This window comes from Protopterus annectens, chromosome 8.part0 (genome assembly GCF_019279795.1).
Source record: "Protopterus annectens isolate FY-2018-M chromosome 8.part0, PAN1.0, whole genome shotgun sequence".
Classification (NCBI taxonomy): domain Eukaryota; kingdom Metazoa; phylum Chordata; order Ceratodontiformes; family Protopteridae; genus Protopterus; species Protopterus annectens.
Genome location: NC_056741.1, coordinates 813985454 through 814007077, shown reverse-complemented (window position 1 = coordinate 814007077; position 21624 = coordinate 813985454). Strand labels below are relative to the sequence as shown.

The following is a 21624-nucleotide window of genomic DNA, read 5'->3' as shown; positions in this document are numbered from 1 at the left end:
TTACTAAAAGGATACAAGGCCTAAACAACATGTCCTACATGGACTCAACAATGCCCTATTATTATACTTGACATCTTACAGACTGCTAAGTGGTGACCTGTGTCTGGCATACAAGGCATCCTTCGACCCAATACTGATGGATTTACTGCACATCAGCAACTCAAACAGCAGCAGAAATACCCAGTCTAAGGATCTAAATCTCTTCTGCAACATCAAAAGAATGTTTGGAGGGACAAGTATATTTCACAGAGGATACCGCTTCTCTGGAACAGACTCCCCAGCCACACAAAAAGTTCATCCCCGTCCAAACTCTAGCGCAACTTGGATCTATGGATGGGAAACCGAGAATACACCCAAGGACTGTGCCCTGTCGTACTAATGGAGAGAGGCTTTTCCTAAATGGTTTATCCCATGTATGTATATACTTTTTGGCCTTACCCATCCCATGGTCGATCTCCAACCAAATTGGTTAAGATAATTACAGCATAAAAGGGGAAAGTGGATAGACTTAAAATAATCCACAAGGGCAGCTAACCTGGTACTTACCTATATAAATAAAAAAATGTAATGAGACATTTAAGATGAAGATGAACAGCACACAGCAGAGGAAAAGCTGCATACCTGTGTTGACAGTCAATTGTACTGTATTGTAATCATGCATTCCTTTATCTCATGCACTTTATCAGTTTATATTTTCTGCTACCTCCACAAAACAATACAGTTAAAACCATTTAATTTTCTTCCAAAAGTACTTCCCTTATTGCTTCTGTACGGTCTTACTAAACTTGGAATAATTCACTTGTACATAACAGTACAACACACATGAAATATGCTACATAATCTCAGTAAACCCTTCCAGCTACAGTTGGAGAATAATTAAACCACAACAGAATGAAAATGGAGAGAGAAAATAAGCAATGCAAGTAAAAGATCTGTAAAATGAAAGGTTACTGATTTATTAAAACACTCTCAAGTACTCGAGTGTGCTGTGCTTACTCTGCCATGGAGTAATACACATAAAAATACAGCATTGATGAAACAGCGCTACTGAGGTAGTGGACTTTAACCAGTGACAGGTTTAAAGAATCAGAAAAAGTTAGAGCCATTAACAGGTTGACAGTCTTAATTACAAAGGATGTATACCTTCAATTAATCCATTTGTATTTCTACTATAGATATCTTCATCCTGGCTGTCTTCATCTTCTTCCTCATCTTCTTCATCAGAGTCAGGACGTCTCACATAACGTCTGAAACAGAAATGTTATGTTCATTAGAGGGCAAGTAGCATGTGGAAAGCAAATATAAAACCCAAAGACAAACCCATCCAGTCAAAGACAGAATGACAGAAAGAAGAGTTGTGTTAGTAACGTAACATAAATTTAGATCAGGTATATTCACTGCTGCAGTACTGTCAGAGCTCCTGCCTACATTGCAGATGGCTCACTTGACTTCCAGCTAATATAATTTGAAAATGTTGGTGGGTGTTGGAAGAGGCAAAACTGCTTAAAGATACTGTAGGAGTTGCACCTAATTGTGTGTATAAAAGGAGGTGCAATTTTAAGAATCTGCTTGAGAGACTGAATATTATGGGGGGGGGGGGGGCACTCTGAGCAAACACGCAATTATGGTAGATGTGCACAATGTACTTTAACACAGAGAAAAGTACAGTTGTCTAAGTAAACTTACAATAACAGTAGATGTTTGAATCATCACTGCTGCAGTAGCCTTAGCTATACGGGTTATATCCTGCAAAGCATACAACAGCCAGAAAGCTTCTAATGATTCAAGGCACCTTCCACATGCCCAACTGTCAGGCAGCTAGAGTTGAGATGACAAAGACAAGTTAAGGCGCAAAGCCTTTCAGAGCTTACCTGCCAACAGACAGATGGAGTCTGTGCCCTGAAAGAACAGAGCTAGAACCCCCCCCAAAAAAAATGTCTACAAACTGGCATTAAAAGCACACCAAAAAAAGTGTGTGTGGGGGTGGTGGTGAATGTGGGAGCTGCTACTGTACCAGTGATCATTTGAACATCTACTGTTATGGTAAGTTTACTTACACAACTATATTATGCTCATCATATTGATCACTGCTGCAGTAGCTATATAGCTATATGGGTAGATTTCCCTAGCCAACTACATTTGGGAGGTGGAAGAACAGTCCAGGAGCCCTTGGGAAATGGTCCTAGCAAAGTCGGTTCTGGACCTAGAGAAGGAATCAAGCTTACAGTGCTTTGCAAAAGTATGTATACAGGACCAAGTAGAAGTTTCAAGAATACTTCTAGAATCCAATCCTTTCCAAAAAGCCAAAGATGAAGCAAAGACCCTAGTAGAATGGGCCTTGACCCTGCCTGGAACAGTTTTGTTATGGTGAGTACAGCAAAAGATAATAGCCTAAGATAACCACTCAGTCTGTTTTAACACAGGTGGCCCCTTCTTACCTTCACAAGAAATTAATTGCTCAATAGACTTGAAAGATTTAGTTCTGTAAAGACAGTACAGGAGTTGTCTGTGGACATCCAAGGTATGGGGTATCCTTTTTCCCCTCACTTCTAGGTTCAGGAAAGAAAATGGGGAGATGGACGGGTTAGCTTAAAGTAAACTCGGATATTACCTTAGGCACAAAAGAATTAGTTCTCAAAGAAACCCTGCTCCTATGGAAAATGACATAGGGTTGACTCATCATAAGAGCTTGGAACTCAGATACTTTTCTTGCAGATTACAGCAACCAGTACAACAGTTTTCCATGTTAAGAACCTCATGTTAGCCACATTAGCTGGTTCAAAAAGAGCAAGTGTTAGCTTCTCCAACATAAAATTAAGATCCCAAGGAGGGGCTACCAGTTTTCGTGGAGGTCTCTTATGCAAAACCCCTTTCAAAAACACTTTGACTTGAGACTGCATTTAAAGAGGTAGCTCCATGGACAGACATGCTGAAATGGCCAATAAATGAACCTTGATAAGAGGAATAAAAAAGATCATAGGATAGTAACTAACTCAAACACTGGAAAAAATAAAACATGTACACTTCACCATAATTATCCATCTGTGTTGTGTTTTCATCCTTCCTCAACCAATGGGTCTCAAATCAGACCTCGGATCTCACTTCAGCCGTATCATTAGACTTCGGCTTCATAGCTTGAGCTCCTCCCCTTACCCATAATTATCTCTTCTCCTGAATTACCTCAGATTGAGTCAGCCCTCTAGCCAGCCTAGGATACCCAGCAGTCAGCATATTCTAAATTAAGTTGTATATCAGCTATACTACAGAACAAAGAAGAATAATACTGGAGCTCATGCAGCAAAACTGACATGAAATGCTCCTCAGGACATACTAGGAGCTCACATAAAAGGAACTTATAAAATAGGAAGAGAGTTGGAGGGCAGAAGGTTGAGGATGGACAAAAACAACTACTGCAAATGCAGAGTTATGGTGAGTACATAACTTTTACATCTGATGCCTTTTTCGTCCATTCTTCAACCAATTGGACAGAGTCCCCAGCTATACTAACCCTGGGTGATCCTCAAGGAAGGATATTATGGAGTACAGCAATGCCAAATGCTGCCCTATTCCTATTTAAGATGTCCAATTTGCCATGAGCTATAAAGGTATAAGCATTGGACCATATGGCAGCTACACAAATGTCATCTATAGAACTTCTGGACCAAAGGGCAACTGATATAGCCACAGATGTGGTGGAATGAACCTTAGGCAGTTTAGGTAATGCCAACCCTTTATTCTTATAGAGAAAATAAATGCAATCAGTGAGTTATTTATCCAAGGTTACTTTAGATACTGTTTTGCCGAACTTAGCACTGGAAAAAGATACAAACAATTGGTCCAATTTTATGAAATCTCTGGTTCTGTGAATATAAAATCGAAATTGTCTACTTACATCCAACAGATGCAGCATGTATTCTCCCTTGCTGGAAAAACTCAGAAAACAGGTAGACTGATTGGTTGACAGTTGTCCTGGACACCACCTTGGGTACAAAAAAAAAAAGTTAGTCTGAAGGGATAACCTATCCTTATGAAAAATCAGATACAATGGCTGGGAAGAAAGCACCTGGAGTTGTAAAACTCATCTACCCCATGTAATGGCGACGAGAAAGAGTTTTCCATAATAAAAACTTTAAGCCCACCTTAGGTGAAGGCTCAAAGGGTGGCTGGGTCAAAGCTTGAAGACGTACTGTTAAATCCCATGGAGGTGTGGGGTCTTTAATGGGAAGGTCAAAGTAAGACGGTACCTTTAAGAAAGGTCTTACATAATCTTAGAAAGGCCAATTTCGCCCAAGTGAAAATTAGGAATGGCAGCAACTTGGACCTTTATTGTTGAGAAACTAGCTCCATTATTGGAAATGTAAGCAAGAAAATCAAGTACAGCTGGGACAGATGCTTAAAAGGGGTCTAATTGTCTTTGGAGGGCCCAAATAGAAAACATTTTCCATCTGCTCTTATAAATTCTGGTAGAAATTATTTGGGATGATGTAAGGATTCGACAAACTGGGAAGAAAGCCTAGAGTTTCTAGGCCATCACTGCAAGTGGATAAACCATGCTGTAAATCTGAAAGTACAAATATCCAGGTGAGGTATCCCAGATGGGAGAGAGAGAGAGAAGGTCTTGAGAAGGACCCAACACCCAGGAAGGGTGAACCAGGTGATGCAAATGGAAGGGGAACCATACTTGTCAAGGCCAGAATGGCACAATAAGGGTTATGTTGAATTTCAGCTGAAATGTTTCCAGAAGAAACTTGGGAATGAGAGAAGTAGCAGGAAAGGCATATAGGAGAAGGAGGGCAATCGCAAATCACAGTCTGTCAGTGACTCCCCCTCTAGAGGGATCAGGGCAAAGTACCTGCTGCACTTGGAACTGAGGGGAGATGCAAACAGGTCACAGCACAGTTGGCCCCGGTGAAACATTTCCTCTACCAATTGATTGACAGGCCACTTGTGAGGAAGTAAAATGGGCCTGCTCAATTTGTCTGATAGCACGTTGGACCTCCCCAAAATAGGCACTGTCGACAGAAAGTGGCCTGAAGAGATCACCTGCTGCCACACTCTCACTGCCTCTTGACATTAGGGGTAGGACTGGGCTTCCCAGTTTGCTGATGTATCAGAATACTGACATGTTGTCCATCTGAATAGTGACTATCCCAAATGCCTGCAACACCAATAGGACTACTGTCATTTCTAAGATATTGATGTGAAGATTAGCCTCTAACTGAATCCCCATGCCTTGGGCCATCATTCCCAAATAATGCCCCTGCCACCCTAGTCGGGAGGCATCCATTGTCACTGTGGCCTTGGAAGCAGGAAGAATAAAAGGGTTACTCAAACAAATGTCTGCGTGAATCCACCATGGTATGTGTTGTTTGCAAATATTTGTAATTCGAATAGGTGCAGTCAGAGGGTGACGCCCTACTGACCACTGTAGTACCCTCATATAAAATCTTGCTCTAGGTACCAAACTACTGAGGCTGCCACTGATCTAAGAAGCTGTGATACCAGTCTGGCTGGAGGGGAAGGAAGAGAGAGAATATGTAATGCTTGGTTCCACAGATTGTTTAACCCTGTCAATGGTAAGCTTTGCAATCTATATCGTAGTATCCAGACAAGCACCACTGAATTCCAGGGTTTGAGTAAAGGAGAGCCGAGACTTGGTGTAGTTCATGGTGTTGCCCAGTTGAAGAGACAGATGGAGCAAGTTATACCTGGCCTGAATCAGTAGAGGCTAGGTGGAAGCAGAAAGGAGACAGTCATCTAGGTAAGGAATAACCCAAAATCTGTGCAGTCTCAAGTGAGCTGCGATGACTGCCATGCACTTGGTGAACACCCTGGAGGCTGTGGTGAGACCAAAGGGCAGTGTTCTGAACTGACAGTGACTTGAGCTTAGCCAGAAGTGTAGGTATCTTCTGGAATGTCGGGGTATCTTGATATGGTGGTATGCATCCTGGAGATCTACATACCACATCCAATCGTCCTTCCCCAACAGCTGCAGAATGGACTGAACAGTGACCATCCAGAACTTCAAGTGTTTTATAAATTGATTAAGACTGCCAAGATCCAAAATTGGTCTTATGTCCCCTACGTCTCTGGTACTAAAAAGAATCCTGAATAGGTTACAGATACTTGTTGGTCTGGGGGGACCATTTTTCTCAGCAGCTTTTCTATTCCTATGGCTGTTGCTTTCCTCTGACTGGATAGAACGTCAGGAATTAATTTGGCCTGTTGGGGAGGTAGACGGAAAAATGGCATGTAATAACCTCTAGGTATTATTGTTTACCCAAGTATCTCTGGTAATGGCTATCCAGGCTTCTGCGAGCAGAGATAAGTGCCACCCCCCCCCACCCCCCCTGACTGCCTCTCGAATGCAGTAGTCAGGCAACCCACCAGGTGTGCACAGAAAGGGCTTCTTTAAAAAATCACCACCGCTCTGATGTTGCAACTCTGCCATGTGGGCAACGTCTTCCATTAGAGTTCCCTCCTCTGGCATGGAGGATCTGTCTCCATAAGAGTCCTGGGAAAAGCCTTGCATATTTGGGAACCACAGCTTTCTGCCTAGTCTCTGGTTCTGGGAGAAAGTCCTTTGAGGGGTAGAAAAACATATTCCTATGACAGATCATGTCTTCCCATCTTGCTCACTCCTAGAGTTTTTTTCCTTCACCTTATGACCAAACAATGTGGATTCATCAAACTGAGCACTGATGAATGATGTTTTGAAGGGCTTCACAAAGTTACAAGATGCATCCAGGCATGCCTTCTTACAAACAGTTCCTGAACCTGTAGCTTTCGAAGCTCCCTCTCAGGCATGATAAATTAACCTCATTGAGGCATTCTAAATGGATTGAAGATTGGCCAGTTGCAAAGAAACCATCATTGTCTCCTTCGCAGACATGGACCCTGAGAGGGCACTGGAAAACTCCTTACTCAAATCCCTCTGAAATCCTGTAGTGTGCCAAATAGCTCAGTGACCTGACAGCAAAGGTTGCTGAAGAGTAGATATACTTCCCAAATATGTCCAATGCCCTGTATTCTCTGTTTGGGGGATGGACAAAATTACTCTGTTCAACAAGTTCTTTCTTGGCGCCCACTGTTACCACCGTAGCATGTACGGAGGGACTGTTGCTCCAAGGGGCCATATCCTTCAGTGTAACAAGAAGAAACTTATCTGGCCTCTTGGGGATAAGCTCCATGACATCCAGGTCCTTCCAAGTCTGTCGGAAATTAGGTCCACCATCACATTTGCCTGGGGGAGTACCCGGGACATAGCTGAGCTGGTTCCAAAAGCCTCAACAAATACCAAACCCTCCTTGGAAGGGGGCTTGGAAGACCAACCACCTTTCTGTCTCTAACGTTTGAGGATTTCACTGAAAGAGACATCCTCAACTGGTGATTTGGGGGACCTCTCCCTTTCATCAAAGTCAGTGTCTTTGGCTAAAGATTCCTGTGGGGAGTCTAAGTGCCTCTTTTACATGTACACTTCCTAGAAATCTCTCTGGTTGGAGGTTTTGGACAGGACTCAGAAGAGCCAGGAAAGTCCTGAATGAAGTCCGTCTCCAGGCTTAACTGGGCCAGCTGTTTCGATGGGACAGGATGAAAAGACTCATGATACACAGTATACAGCTGAAGAGGAAGTGGACCCAAGGTGAGTATGGATATCTTGTCTATGGAGGTTGAAAATGCACCGCACTACCTCAAAGGCAGAGGCCATGAGTAAACAAAGCTCTACCTGGAAGGAACCAAAGCCACCTGCCCAGAACAGAACCTGATCTTACCAAGATCCTGCCTTGATGCAGAAGATGGAGCCAAGCAGCCCAACACCTAGGCTCTAAGAGGAAGGGATGGCTCTGAAAACATCGAGTCAGGGTCATCTGTATTAGAGAAGGTGTTGGAGTTGAAGGCCAAAGCCTTTGGATAAGACACCGACAAGCTTCGAATTCTCATGTGCATAGGCTCTGAAACTAATGGATGGATGAAAGGAGGAGTCAAAAGCTCGGACTAAGCTGGAGGTAGGCTCATGGGTCCAGTGGGAGACAGAAAAGTGATAATTCCCAACTGAATCTGGGTTGTGAGAAACTCTCTCATCATCCTGTCCACATCTGCTTCTGTTAGGCTCCTACATGACCTGAGGGATGAAAAGGTCAAGGGTGGACAGGATACCCTTCAAGATGCCTCCTGCAATAATGGTGAGTGCATCCTTAAAGCAACAGGCTTTGGAGAGAATTTAGCTCTTGCATGGAGACTTGGCTCGAGTCAAATCTGAAAGGAGAGATGGAGCCAGTGGTTTTGGTTTTGATGGGGTCAGATCCGTAGTAGTAGGATCCAATCTTCTTGTGATTTTCTTAGGTGGACCACAGCCTGAAGGAGGAGGAGGAGAGCAAAGAGAAATGCTTCTTCGACTCTCTAGTTTTATCTGCATCTGCTTTTGCAGACTCTGAAGATTTCTTAGAAAAGGGGGCACCAGATGAACAGGAAGAAGTGGAGGGAAATAACCCTTTCAAGATTGGTTTGTTTTTGCACTCTACTAGAGCCCTGTGGTTAACTTCAGCACAAATATCTCAACTGGTAGTAAGATGACCTACCCTGAGGCAGTACACACATTAAAAAAGTCAGGGAAAGTTAGGGATTTTGTGCTCATCTAAAGAGTACTTTTGAAGCCAGTTAATCTGACATTTTAACAACACCAAAATAGGAATAGGATAAATCAAAGTGGAAAAAGGAGAAATACCAATAATGGTAAAACCAATACCAGAGAGGTATAGAGCAGTAAGAAATGAAGTGCCAACAATAGTATGTGGAAGAAGTACATAACAGGTAGCAGGAAAGGCAAAGGGCTCAAGACCAATGACTAGAAGAGAAAAAAAAATCTGTATAATTTTAAATCTTTTTTTTTTTTAATCATAAGAAATGTGGTGGAGGAGAAAATATATGAAAAAAATGGCAAGAATAAAAAGGAAATTACTTATCTATCACGTAAACTACGCAAGCTATTGGTGGCCAAGTCCAAATGCTGAAGCAGTAACAAGACCTGAGGTAACTCAGGAAAAGAGAGGATTATGGTCAAGGGATGGAGCTTGAGCTATGGAGTCGAAGTCTAATGAAGTGGTTGAGGTGGGATCAGACACCCATCGGTTGAGGAATGGACAAAAAAAAAAAAAAAGACTTCAGATCCAGAGATTAACTAGCCCTGAATGGGTACTGATTGTTGCTAGCACCAAATAGAAACCTTTTCCATTTGCCAAGATATGATTTTCTAGTACCAGGCTTTCTTGTCTCCATTAGTACCTGCTGCACATCCTTAGTAAATAAGTGAATAAAAGGAATTAAGATACTATCATCCATGCAGTAAACTGAAGTTGATGTCAGGGGTGTATCAAAACACCCCTGCTCTTGTGTGAGTAGAACCAGTCTAAGGAATTTTGCAGTAACTGTCCCTGGCCATTTCCAAAACAAGGGAGAACCATGGTTGCATGGGCCAGAAGGGAGTCACCACAACGATCTTGAGGAATTCCTTCTTTGCCTTCAGAAGTACCCCGGATATTGGTGAAAAGGGCAGAAAAGCATGTATGAACATTCCTGTCCAAGGAAAAGGAAAGGCATCTGTCTTCCAGGCCTTCTTCCATGGACTCCTGGAACAGAATCTTGCCAGCTGACTATTCAGACAAGAGGCAAAGAGGCCTACTTGAGAACTCCCCACAGATGGATTAAATGTTTAAAGACCTCCTTATCTAGTTTCCATTCGCAAGGGTCTGCCCTTAACCTGCTCAGTGTGTCTACCACACAATTTTGCTCTCCGGAATGTAGGATGCCTATACAGTGAGATTGTACCGTGAAGTTATATTCCAAGCTTACATGGCTAGTCTTGAAAGGGGGTACGACCTCATTCTCCCTTGCTTGTTGATATGCCACATGACTGTGGTATTGCCTTTAACCACTTGAAGAGGTCCTGGAGACCAAAGATGGCTCAGAGAGTTGAGTGCCTTGATCAGGGCAAGCTTCTTTGTATTTAAGTGCCTGCACCTGTCCTTGGTGTCCCACACCATCTGCACTTTTATTCCTCCTGAAACTGCTCCCAAAGCAAAGTCTGAGGAGTATGTGGTGATGAACTGTTTTGAAGCAGGGACAGAGAGGGAAAACCTGGACTTAAGGACATCTTTTGTCTCCACCAAATGATTTCTCTTCAAACAAACATCAGCAATGGAATTTGAAGAGATAAAGGATACTGCTGTTGGGACCAAAAAGATTTTAGATACCACTGTGTCTTTCTTGTATGGCGTCCTGCCAGGGGTATCATGAAAATCATAGATGCCATGAGATCCATGGCATCTATGATTCTCATGACACCCCTGGCAAGATGCCATATGAAAATCATAGATGCCATGAGATCCATCCTGAGGTATTCCTTGCAGTGACTGAAGTCCAAGTGGAAAAACATTAGAAATAGATCTATTTTTTCCTGTGGTAGAAAAGCTCTTTGAACTGACACCCCAGGAACACAATCCTATGTGAACTTCCCAGCTTGTGTAAGAGATCTCTCACCAAAGACAGAATCCTGACACTTTGAAAAAGACTGTGTAAAGACAAGCAAGTCATCTAAATATGGAAACCTATCCTGTAGACTACAATGAGCTATAACTGGAGCTAGACACTTTGTGAACACTCTTCATGCAGCGGACAGTTTAAAGGGTAAGGCAGAAAACTGAATGTGATGCAGACACACAAAACCTTAAGAAATATCTTAAGTCTGGATGAATAGGAATGTGTTAAGCATATTTTACGTCTAGTGTTACTAACAAACTTGAAAGAGGAGGTAACAGGCTATTAAAGTGACATACTTTTGAATCTGGGCACTATTACAAAAAGGTTTATCAAAGAAAGATCCAAAACTGGTCTCCAAGAATTTTCTTTCTTTGGCACTAGGAACATCACTGAATAAAAAAAAAACTTTCCCACTTAGGAAGGGGAACTGGTTTTATCATTCCTTGGAGCAGCATGTAATGAAGAACTGGTGGACACAAGACAGCCTGATCTGGATGATGAGGAATGACCTCAAGGAGAGGAGGAGTTTCCTCCTCAAACCAGTACCAGCAGCCACGGCACTGGAAGAACTATCAACAGAATCATATACACAGAGTAAGCAGCGAGAAGTGACCTGTGCAACAGAAAAAACTCAATTTAAAGCAGATTTTCCCTTTCTAGAAAAAAAAAAACTGTACGTAAAACATTCCTCATACCTTCACGATTAGTCAGAAAAACAAACATATCAGCCTGACAATTCAAAGTTCTGAAAATCAAGTTGCAGAAATACACATTTTTCCCATACCTATCAATAATTATCCCATCCTTATCAGAGCTGGATTGGAACTGACTAGGTGTCTAGTAGCTGTGGGATCAATTAGAAAAAGAAGTTATGTACCTACCACAACGTTCCATGTTAGTTGTCTTCATCTCGCCTTCTTTCTTGCTGGTTGGGATCGGAGCTCCGACTCGGCCATCTTCTATAGCTCGAGAGCAGTTTACTGGTTCAAGGCTACCCCTTATCCCATGACGCCTAGCGATAGCTACCCAGATCTTGTTTGAAATAGCTAACCCCAGACATAGCCAGAGAATAAACCTGTCCAAACAAATAGGTTGAGTATACCTAACTGCTGAAAAGAAGCTTGCCCATCAACTCACCACAAATCCAGCCAAAAAATACTCCAAATGAAGGAAACAACGCTGTATAAATGCTAGAAGGTTATGATTTATTAATAAATCATAACCTTCTAGCATTTATACACCGTTGTTTCCTTCATTTGGAGTATTTTTTAGCTGGATTTGTAGTGAATTGATTGGCAAGCTTCTTTTCAGCAGTTTGTCTTGTTGTTGTTGGAGTCGTTCAGAGGTTGAGTATACCTGTTATACTCTCTAAGTCAGTAGAGGAGACAGACCAGAGAACACTCAGCCAGTGAAACCAGAACTCCTCTCGGTCCAATAGGACAGGGGGACGGAGGGTGGAACGCAAGAAAGAAGGCGAGATGAAGACAACTAACATGGAACGTTATGGTAGGTACATAACTTCTTTATGTTAAGTTGTCTATCTCGCCTTCGTTCTTGCTGGTTGGGACAGTGTCCCTAGCACCTACAATCCTGGGCAGCTCATTGGAACAGACTCTTCAGAACGGTGGAACCAAAGTCAGCTCTGCTCCTGGAGACCATATCTAACTTGTAATGAGAAATAAAGGTATGAGGATTTGCCCACGTAGCAGCTGCACAAATAGAATCCATGGGCAACCTATATTGGAAGGCTACAGAGGTGACCAAGGCCCTAGTAGAATGACCTTTTGGTTTGATAGGTAACTCTGTCCCTTAATTGATAGATGAAAGTAATAGTGTGAGACAACCACCTGGATAAGGTCACCTTGCAAACTGGGAGACCTTGTTTGCCTAGAGCATAGGAAAGGAATAGTTGGTCTGACTTCCTTATTTCCTTAGTCCTATGCAGGTAAAAACGCAATTGTCTATGAACGTCCAATTGGTGTAATTTGTACTCTGTCTTGATGGTGTGGTTAGGGAAAAACACAGGAAGGTCTATAGATTGGTTTAAATTATTTTCTGAGCAGACTTTCGGAAGAAACAAAGGATTAGTCCTCAGAGCAACCCTGTCCTTATGAGAAACCAAGTATGGAGGATGAACACATAGTGCCTGAAGTTCAGAGACGCGTCTGGCTAAAATAATAGCTACCAGAAAGAGTGTCTTACAAGATAGAAACTTAATGGAGCAGGACGCTGCTGGTTCAAAAGGGGGCAGAGTTAAGGAAGTTAGTACCAAATTAAGGTCCCGAGGAGGAGGGGGATCTCTCACTGGAGGCCTAAGGAAAGGTATAAAGAAGTCCCTGAGGCCAATCGTGGACTAGAGCGTCTCTGGGTGAGTGAGCTGGAAGCGTAAGAAGGGAGAAGTTGCTGCATTAGTTGTTGAAGGGGGTGGCAAAAAGATCGCAGCAAGGCTGTCCCCATTTGCGGAAGATAAGACCCGCAACTTCCTGATTCAGAGACCACTCGTGAGGCATGAGGATAGCTCTGCTGAGCCTGTCCGCTATGACGTTGGACCTCCCAGGGATGTGTGTCGCAATCAGAAAACGTTGGGAGGAAATCGCCCACTGCCACAGTCTGAGTGCTTCTCGACACAGGGGGTAGGACCTGGTTCCGCCCTGCTTCTTGATGTACCACACCACTGACATGTTGTCTGTTTGAATTGCAATGGTCCCAGAAGGAAGAGAGTCCTGAAGGGCTTGCAACGCTAGGAGCACAGCTCTCATTTCTAGGACGTTTATGTGCAGATGGTACTCGTGAGGCTGCCAAGTGCCTTGGACTGTCCTGCCCTGATAATGCCCCCCCCACTCTATCAGGGAGGCGTCTGTGGTCACTGTGGCTACTGGAGGGGGCTGAACGGAGGCTCTGCCCTGAGTCACTGGTGGGGAGACCATCCACCAGGAAAGGTGCCTTTTGCATGCTTCTGTAATCATGACCATGTGAAACATGGGCAGCTGTTGGAAAGACCACTGTGTGAACAGAAGCCACTGAAGGATCCTCATGTGAAAGCGGGCCAGTGGGATTAGAAGAATGGCTGCTGCCATGGAACCTAGAGTTTGAAGGACGAACCTGCCTTGGATTCTTTTGCTCTGCATTAGAATTTGTACTTGCTGACAAACTGTAGACACCCTTTCTAGCAGTAGCCTTACGGACATGTTTCTTCTGTCTAAGTCTGCTCCTATGTAGGTGATAGACTGAGAGGGCAACAAGGCAGATTTTTCGATGTTTATTGTAATGCCTAGCTGGGAGCAGATTGTGATTGTGTACTCCTTGGCTTGTAGAAGTTAATGCCTGGTAGTAGCTGTGAGGAGCCAGTCGTCTAGATATGGAAACACCTGGAATCCTCGACGTCTCAGGTGAGGCGTGACCACTGCCATACATTTGGTGAACACACTGGGGGCTGTGGTGAGACCAAAGGGCAGAGCTCTGAACTGGTAATGACTGGCTCCCAGCCAGAAGTGAAGAAATCTCCTGGAGCACCTGTCCATCTTGATGTGGTAGTACGCATCCTGAAGATCTATGGAGCACATCCAATTGTCCTGACCCAGAAAGGGTAGAATGGACTGTAGCGTGACCATCTGAAACTTTGTTCTTTGTAGAGACCTGTTTAGTCTGCTGAGATCCAGAATCGGTCTCCAGTCCCCTGTCTTTTTTGGTACCAAAAAGAACCTTGAGTAAGTTCCGGATCCGTATTGGTCTGCTGGGACTTCCTGGATGACTTTTTTTTTTTAGCAGTTTTGAAACGTCTATTACTGCTTGGTCCTTTAGATTGGGTGGAACATCTGGAAGGGATTTCCTTGACAGTAAGGGGGGGGTTGACAGAAGGGAATTTTGTAACCTCCTGATATAATGGACCGTACCCATCTGTCTTGTGTTAAATTTTGCCAGGCTTTTGGGTACAGTGAAAGTCTTCCCCCGACTGCTTCCACAGGTGAGCAGCTGGGCAACCCTTCAGGGATGCTGAAAGGGCTCATCAGAGAAAGATTCTCTGTTGCCCTGATTCTGTAGACCCCCTCTGCCACGAGGGCAGCGTCTGTTGTTATTGTTTCCCCCTCTGCCCCTGGAGGAAAAATCACTATGTGCGTCAGGCAAGGCCCCCTGGGATTTTCGGAACCACATTTTGCCACTCTTCTGACCTTTGGGGTACGGTCTAGAAGGAGTGGAAAAACGGACTCCCACGGCAGAGAGAGTCTTGCCTTCTTGCTCACACCTAGTCAAAGTGTCTTTCACCTGTGGTCCAAAGAGAAAGGAACCATCAAAGGGGGTGTCGGTGAATGACGCTTGAAAGGATTCTGCATAATTACACAGCCACATCCATGCATGCCTCCTAAGGGCCACACCCGTTAACTGCGGCTCTACTCGCACCATCGGCTGCATAGGAAATGAGGCTCATGAAGGAGTTAACTACAGAATTAAGCGTCACCAGCTGGGAAGCTACTTTAGCTTGAGCCCCCCTCAGCTGATGGATCTTGAAGGGTATCTCAGCGCTCTTTAAGGAGATCCCTCTGAAGCTGGGTAAAATGACATAAGTAGTTCAGTGACCTCATAGAAAAGGTCGCTGAAGTGAACATTCGCTTCCCATATCTATCCATCATCCTAGACTCCTTGTTAGGAGAATGGACAGACGAAGAGGTCTCCACTAACTCTTTTTTGGTGGCTGTTGCTACCACCATGGCATCAACAGGAATACCTTTGGTAAGGAACTGCTTATCCTGGGGTGCTGTGATGAATTTGCCAGGTCTCCTCACAGTTGGTTCCACTGTATCTAGAGCTGACCAAGCCTTTCGAGCTACCAATGCCATACGTGGATCGAAAGGCGGAGAAACCCAGGAGGTGGAAGGTCAGGAACCGAACGCATCCAGAAATACAGACTCATCCTCGGTAAGGGCTAGGGGATTCCAGTTCCCCTTCTGCTTAAGCATTTCTAGGATGTCTGAGAAGGAAACATCTTCAGAGGGGGATCTCAGGGACCCTTCTGAACCATCTAAGTCTGTATCAGAAGCGACAGACTCAGGGGAGTCAATGTGCTTCCTCTTGCACTTCTTCTTATGAGGGGGGCTCCTCTGAATGATCAGGGGGGCCTCGGAAGAAGAGGAAACACCCAATGCGGTGCCCTGGAGCGCCAGTTCCCTACGCTTGGGGTCTGGAGGAGGAGCAGAGGTTGGCACAGGCACTACAGGGAACGGAGCCGGTGGGGCTGATAGTGGAGCTGACTCAGTGGCCAGCACACTCCTCATGACATCAAAGGCGTCCCTGCCACGATGCAGAGAAAGCTCCGGTTCAGAGGAAATTGGAATCTTTCTCTGCACCGAGGGAGATGGCTCCGAGGCTGATGTAGGAGCCGAGCTCACCTGCAAAGCTCAGAGAGGGAGAACGGGGTCGGACAAGGGTCCGATGCCACTCGCCCCCTCGGAGCAGACGAGGGAACCCCGGCGCCCAGATCTCTCGACGGACGGCATCACCGAGGGGATTGGAGCCAATGTCGAAACCGAAGGAGATGAGAGTTATCGGAGCCAACGGTTCCACTACTCGAACCCAAACGAACGCTGGCTCCGAACTCACTGGAGTTGAAGGAGGAACATCGAGAGAAGTGGACGGAGCAGACACCTGTTGAGGAGGGCTGGACAACATCTTGGCAAGTGCCTGCGACTTTAGCAACCTACTGACCACTCTCTCCACATCGTGATCCGACAGCCTAGAAGATCGAGAGGAGTGAGAGGATCGGTGATTGCGCTCGCTCTGAAGCAAAGGAGACCAAGGAGCTGAATGTACCGATTCCAGTGAAGGGGACCTCAGCCTCTTGTGGCTCCGCGAAGGCTCTGAAGTCTCTGATGGAGCCGATGGGGAGACAGTCTTATCGGTGCCAGCTGGAACCGAACTAAAAGGTAGAGTTTGAATAGAGGACAGCTCCGAGCTGGGAGCCGACGGCTTGGTAGATTTAGGGGATTTCACGGGCTGAGAGCTCTTGGCTGGTGAATCCTGGGGTTTTAAAAGACCCCTAAGAATAAGCTTATTCTTACACTCCTGCAGGACTCTTGGACTAAAGGCATGGCAGATAGAACAAGAGTCCTGCAGGTGCACAGCACCTAAACAATAGACGCAAGAAGTGTGTCCATCTGTCAGAGACATTTTCTGACAGCATGAGTCACACTTCTTGAATCCAGACACTTTGGATTCCTTTGACATCCTGAAAGAAGGAAACAACAAGTACAACAACAGCTACCAAAGCAAAATACAGTCTACACAAAAAACACACTGTACTACAAGACTATAGCTAAAGGTTTTTTTTTTTTGTTTGTTTTTTTTTTTTTAATAGGAAAGCCTCTAACTTAAACGGTTAGCCTATGAAAGAAAGGTAGAAGGAAAGCCTCTAACCTAAATGGCTAACCTAACAAGAAGAGGATAGGGGGGAGGGGTGGGGGTTCAACAAGGAAAAGAAGGGATACTACAACTAAACACTAGTTATCACAAAAACAAGACTAACCGTTAACCGTAAACACTGAAAATATAGAATTCTAGAGTAATAAAGTTATACAAAAAAACTTTATACGAGCCTAAGCCAGAAAAATGACACCTCGCAGCTGAAGCGGCAAACGAGATCTGGGTAGCTATCGCTAGGCATCATGGGATAAGGGGTAGCCTCGAGCCAGTAAACAGCTCTCGAGCTACAGGAGATGGCAGAGTCGGAGCCGAGGATCAGCTCCAATCCCAACCAGCAAGAACAAAGGCGAGATAGACAACTTAACATTGATATATACTTGGGTCAAGTTTAGGGTTGGTTTAAAAGACTGAAGAACTTAACACATTCCACCTGCCTTTATAGGGACGGCTGGCTGGCTATCGGGAAATCTGCAGGCAGTAATGCACATAACCTCCAAGGTAGACAAAACATGAGAAATGGGTGCAGGCATATGGAAAATTGTTCTGCAACAACTCATAGCATTTGAGGGACTGAGAAACCCCAGTGTTCTCCCATTGAAAACACTGGTACATTCTAGCAATAGCCTCCAAGGAGGAAAATCAGAAATGGAGTTGGCCTCAGATTCTAAATCAGAAATCTGAGGAATAAATCCCTTCACTTTCCTGTTCAGGTTCAGATTCAGAATCTTGAATCTCTTCAGGAAAAGAGGTATCCCTCTTTCTTTTAACAGAAACTGCTTTATCAAACTATCAACAGCCTGAATTTAACCCTGAGCCAGAACCAGTAAACTACTCCTGTCCAAGGAAATTTGAGGAGTAGATACCATGTTTAAGTTTTCTTTTTTTTTTTTTTTTTTTTTTTTTTACAGGAAAATGGGGCCTACAGTATTATTAATGGCAACAGTAGCTTCCTCAGAGGTGGGCACAACATAATGAAAAAACAGGGAAGTCTTCTCTGTTCTGTTCCATCTCCAGACCCAACAGAGTGGACATGGCTAACCCCTGGTCTCTAGTGGCTGCAGGTGCTACACCATAGGGATCTGGGATAAAAGATGAGTGGTCTGAGGTACTACTAAAGGCTAGATCAGAGTCAGCCACCTGCAACAAATTGCTAACCTGCTGTAGTAGCAAAGGCTGTTTGCTTATTTTTTTCTTTTCGTGGATGAAAGGAGGACAGACTGTGGGGACTGAGAGTTTGTTCCACGGTCAAGCCATTTCCCGGGGAAAACAATAGTCACAAAATTATAAAAGTTTTAAGCCTATAAAGTAACTTTTAAAGTAGTTTGAAAACACTTTGCCAGCCCCAAAGGGTAAAATAAATAATTTTCCACATACATTTTTTAATACTGTAAACATCCTTTAAACTGACAAGAATCCTCTAAAAGTCTAACATAGTCTTGCAGCAGTCAGTTAGAACACAAACTCATAGCTTTAAAATAACTTTACTGAACGTTTCTTCCCCAGAAGTGGGCTAATCTGCCCAGCAAAGGAACAGTACAAGCCAACCCTTGATTTCCAAAGCCTGCGAGAAGCATACTCTTTTGGTGGCAGGAAAGTTCTAAGGGCTTGGGGCCCAAACCTGTCGTTTTAGTCAGTTCAGCTCAAGCGGAGTAACTGTTTGGGCATGTGGACGGTGCCTTGAAGCTTTGGAAGCTGGCCAGCTGTTGCATCATCGTAGGCTATAACCTGTACAGCTTAGGCTACTGCTGCAGTGATCAAGAAGAACATCTTACAATTATGATGAGTCATTAAGTACAAATCAAGCAATAACGTGCAAGCCAAAGAAAGATTAAAAAAAAACAATGAACAAGGTGAAAAAAAAAAAGACTTGGTAGATAATTATGTGCAAGACGGACAGCATACTACAAGTAAGTCAAGTAAGTTAAGGGAATATAGTGTGTGAAGCATTTTTTGTACAACTTGGGGGACAGCAGGTATACTCACAGGTAAAAATGACAGATACCATATGATGTAGTGGTAAGCAGTGACAGAGAGAGATGAGAAGTGGAAATTAGTATTGTTATGATTGATGTAGTAGGGAGGTGGGAGGTTATCAAATGAAATAGTGTTGGCTCATCCAGGAGAAGTTCAGGAACAGAGCCATGACTTCAATAAGAATTCCTCTAGCGTGGTTTTGAAGGAATAGTGGTTTGAATTACATATAATGGGTACAGGTGCAATTTCCAGACTTTTGCTACTGAATAAGAGAAGAGGCTCTGACAGATGATTTTCTTGTTTGTGGATGGTGAGGAGCAGTTTCCCATCTGTTCAGAGAGATCTATTTGGGTGGCAGCTGTGGAGAATTACATGTGATAAATAGTTGTAGGTAGGTTAGGTGATGGGGTAATTTTAAGACACTGTAATGCCTTATCTTGAGTACTATGCAGTGGTGAGTATAAGATGCATTGATTGCAAATGTTGCAAATCTATTTTAGCAGTCTTCAATTTTGCTTTTAGAAAGGATGATTAATTGGCAAGTACTACAGCTCAATAGGGAAGTGATGGTAGGAGTTTAAGTAATAGCCTGGTTGATTTTAGAGGGTTTATTAAGGAAACAGTTGCACCTATACAGCCCTCCTAGATTTTATTTGTTATTTAAACATGAAGATCAAATTTGAGACTGTCATCTACTATAATGCCTAACAGTTTTGTTTGGGAGACTACTACTATTGCAGTGTTATTTAATGAAAGGATTTTAAATGTAGTTTTTAACTTGGGTTTGAGTTTTTGTGGTGAATAAGAGAAACTTTTTTTTTTTCAGAGGGGTGGCTGAATAGAAGTTGGGTGCTAGTGTGCCAGATGTCTATTGAACTAAAGGCTTTTTGCGTTAGTAGCTGAAGGTACAGTAGGTTATTAGAGAAGCATACATGGGTTGAGTCACCTGCATACTGAACAAGGGAAGCTTGACAGGAAGATGTGTGGAGATTGTAAAGATGTTAAAGAGCAGGGGACAAAGTTAGGAGAGATGGGGAATACACACAGTGCTGGCTACGTAGGGAGACTGGAACCCTTGTCATTTTACAGACTGTCATCAGTTTGATAGGTAACTATGGAATCAGTTGATTGTAGGAGGTGATAATCCAATGTTGTCAATTGTTGCAGGAGTTTTGAGTGAAACTCCGTATAGAATATCTTAGTTAAATCTAGGAATAAAGAGGAGAAAAACTTGCCTGAACATCTAGCTTTACTTATTATATACAGTGCCCATGAAGGACAGTAAGGTAGTGGTTATGCTGTGGGCAGGTCAGAAACCATGTTGAGTTGGGGTTAACAGTTGATTAGGAGAAATTGGTGAAGAAGTTATTTCTGGATACAATTTTTGAGGATTTTACAGAGAGGGGAAAGTATTGCTAAGGGTCTAAACTTTGATACTTCAGCTTAACTGCAACTTTTATGGAGGGGGATGACATGGGATTTTTTTTTTCCAAAGGGAGGGATGGAACAAAAGCTTCATGTAAAGATACATTAATTAGGATACTTACTGGGTAAACTATGGCCTCAGCAGCTACCTTAAGGTATTCTGCTGGGAGATGGTCAATGAGAAAGTCAGGAAGTATTCCTGCTGAAATAAATTTACTTGCATTGGAAATCATAATCCAGTCTTAATTGTTGGTGTTATTATACCTGGTTGGGGTTTTTATTAGTTATGTGAAACCAAAAAGGTTTATGCTGGGGGAGGGCTAGTCTCAGGTGCTGCCAGTCAAAGTTAATGTCACCAAGAATGACATTTTCATTAGAGAAGGTGGAGGATTGTCCAAGACAGTGTATTTCAGTATGGGCATATTATCAGGTAATGAACAGCACAATAATCCATAAGCTTTTTTTGTTTAAATTAAGAAAAGCAATAAGTACTTCAACATTATGGAACTGTGGGATAGAAATAGTATGATGTGAGAATACAGGAGTTTGGGTATAGTAGCTGGGTGAATAGCAGCTGGGTGAAGAACTGCTGTGTCCTTTATGCCAGGTTTAAACCACATTTTGGTAATGGCTAGAATATTTGGAGTATAGTGAAGCTTCCAGGCATGGAGTTTGGTAATTTTACTGCAGTTGCTATGCAGGTTTGCTGTGAAGTTAAGTTGTTTTTGGAAGACATGAGGGGATGGGAGAGGGAGAAGAATAAGGTTATGTGGGATTCAGTGCTACAGAGGTAATGGCTGGGTTATGATATGGGATAGTTGGGATTGGGTTTGGGTGGATGTCACCACACAGAGTTTTGAGGCATGGAATTCTCATACAAGGTCCTTTTTAGTTTTTGTTTACATGTGTTTTTGTGCTGAAGGCTGTGGGGTAACAGTGAATTTTTTTTAAACTAAAGCAGACACAAAATGCGTCACTGTATATGCAGGGAGAGATTTCATAGTAGCTGCTACCTACATCCTATCAAAACTTCAGACAAATTATCTTGTGAAGTTACTTGGTTTTACTTGAATAAGTAGTAGTTAAGGGTAGACGAGAGAATGAGTGTAAATAAGGAGAGTAATAGAATGTTTAGGCTGAGGAGGACTGAAGTCTAAGGGAAGGGGGTTTAGGTATGAGCTAAGCTAAATGTCAAGTTTATTAGCTTAGAGGAAGGAGATACAGGATTAGGAAAAGTTGCTGGGTACAAAGACCAGTAGAGTAGTGACTGTGACG

The 21624-nt window shown here is 43.5% G+C and overlaps 1 protein-coding gene across 1 annotated transcript in view; it reads right to left on the bottom strand.

Annotated features, from left to right (window-relative positions):
• The window catches only part of USP11 (ubiquitin specific peptidase 11), a 3313221-nt gene that overhangs the window by 955939 nt on the left and 2335658 nt on the right, over positions 1–21624 (bottom strand). The window contains exon 17 of the mRNA XM_044080280.1: positions 1144–1247. Coding sequence (XP_043936215.1) covers positions 1144–1247 — 104 coding nt within the window. The remainder of the gene's footprint in view (positions 1–1143; positions 1248–21624) is intronic.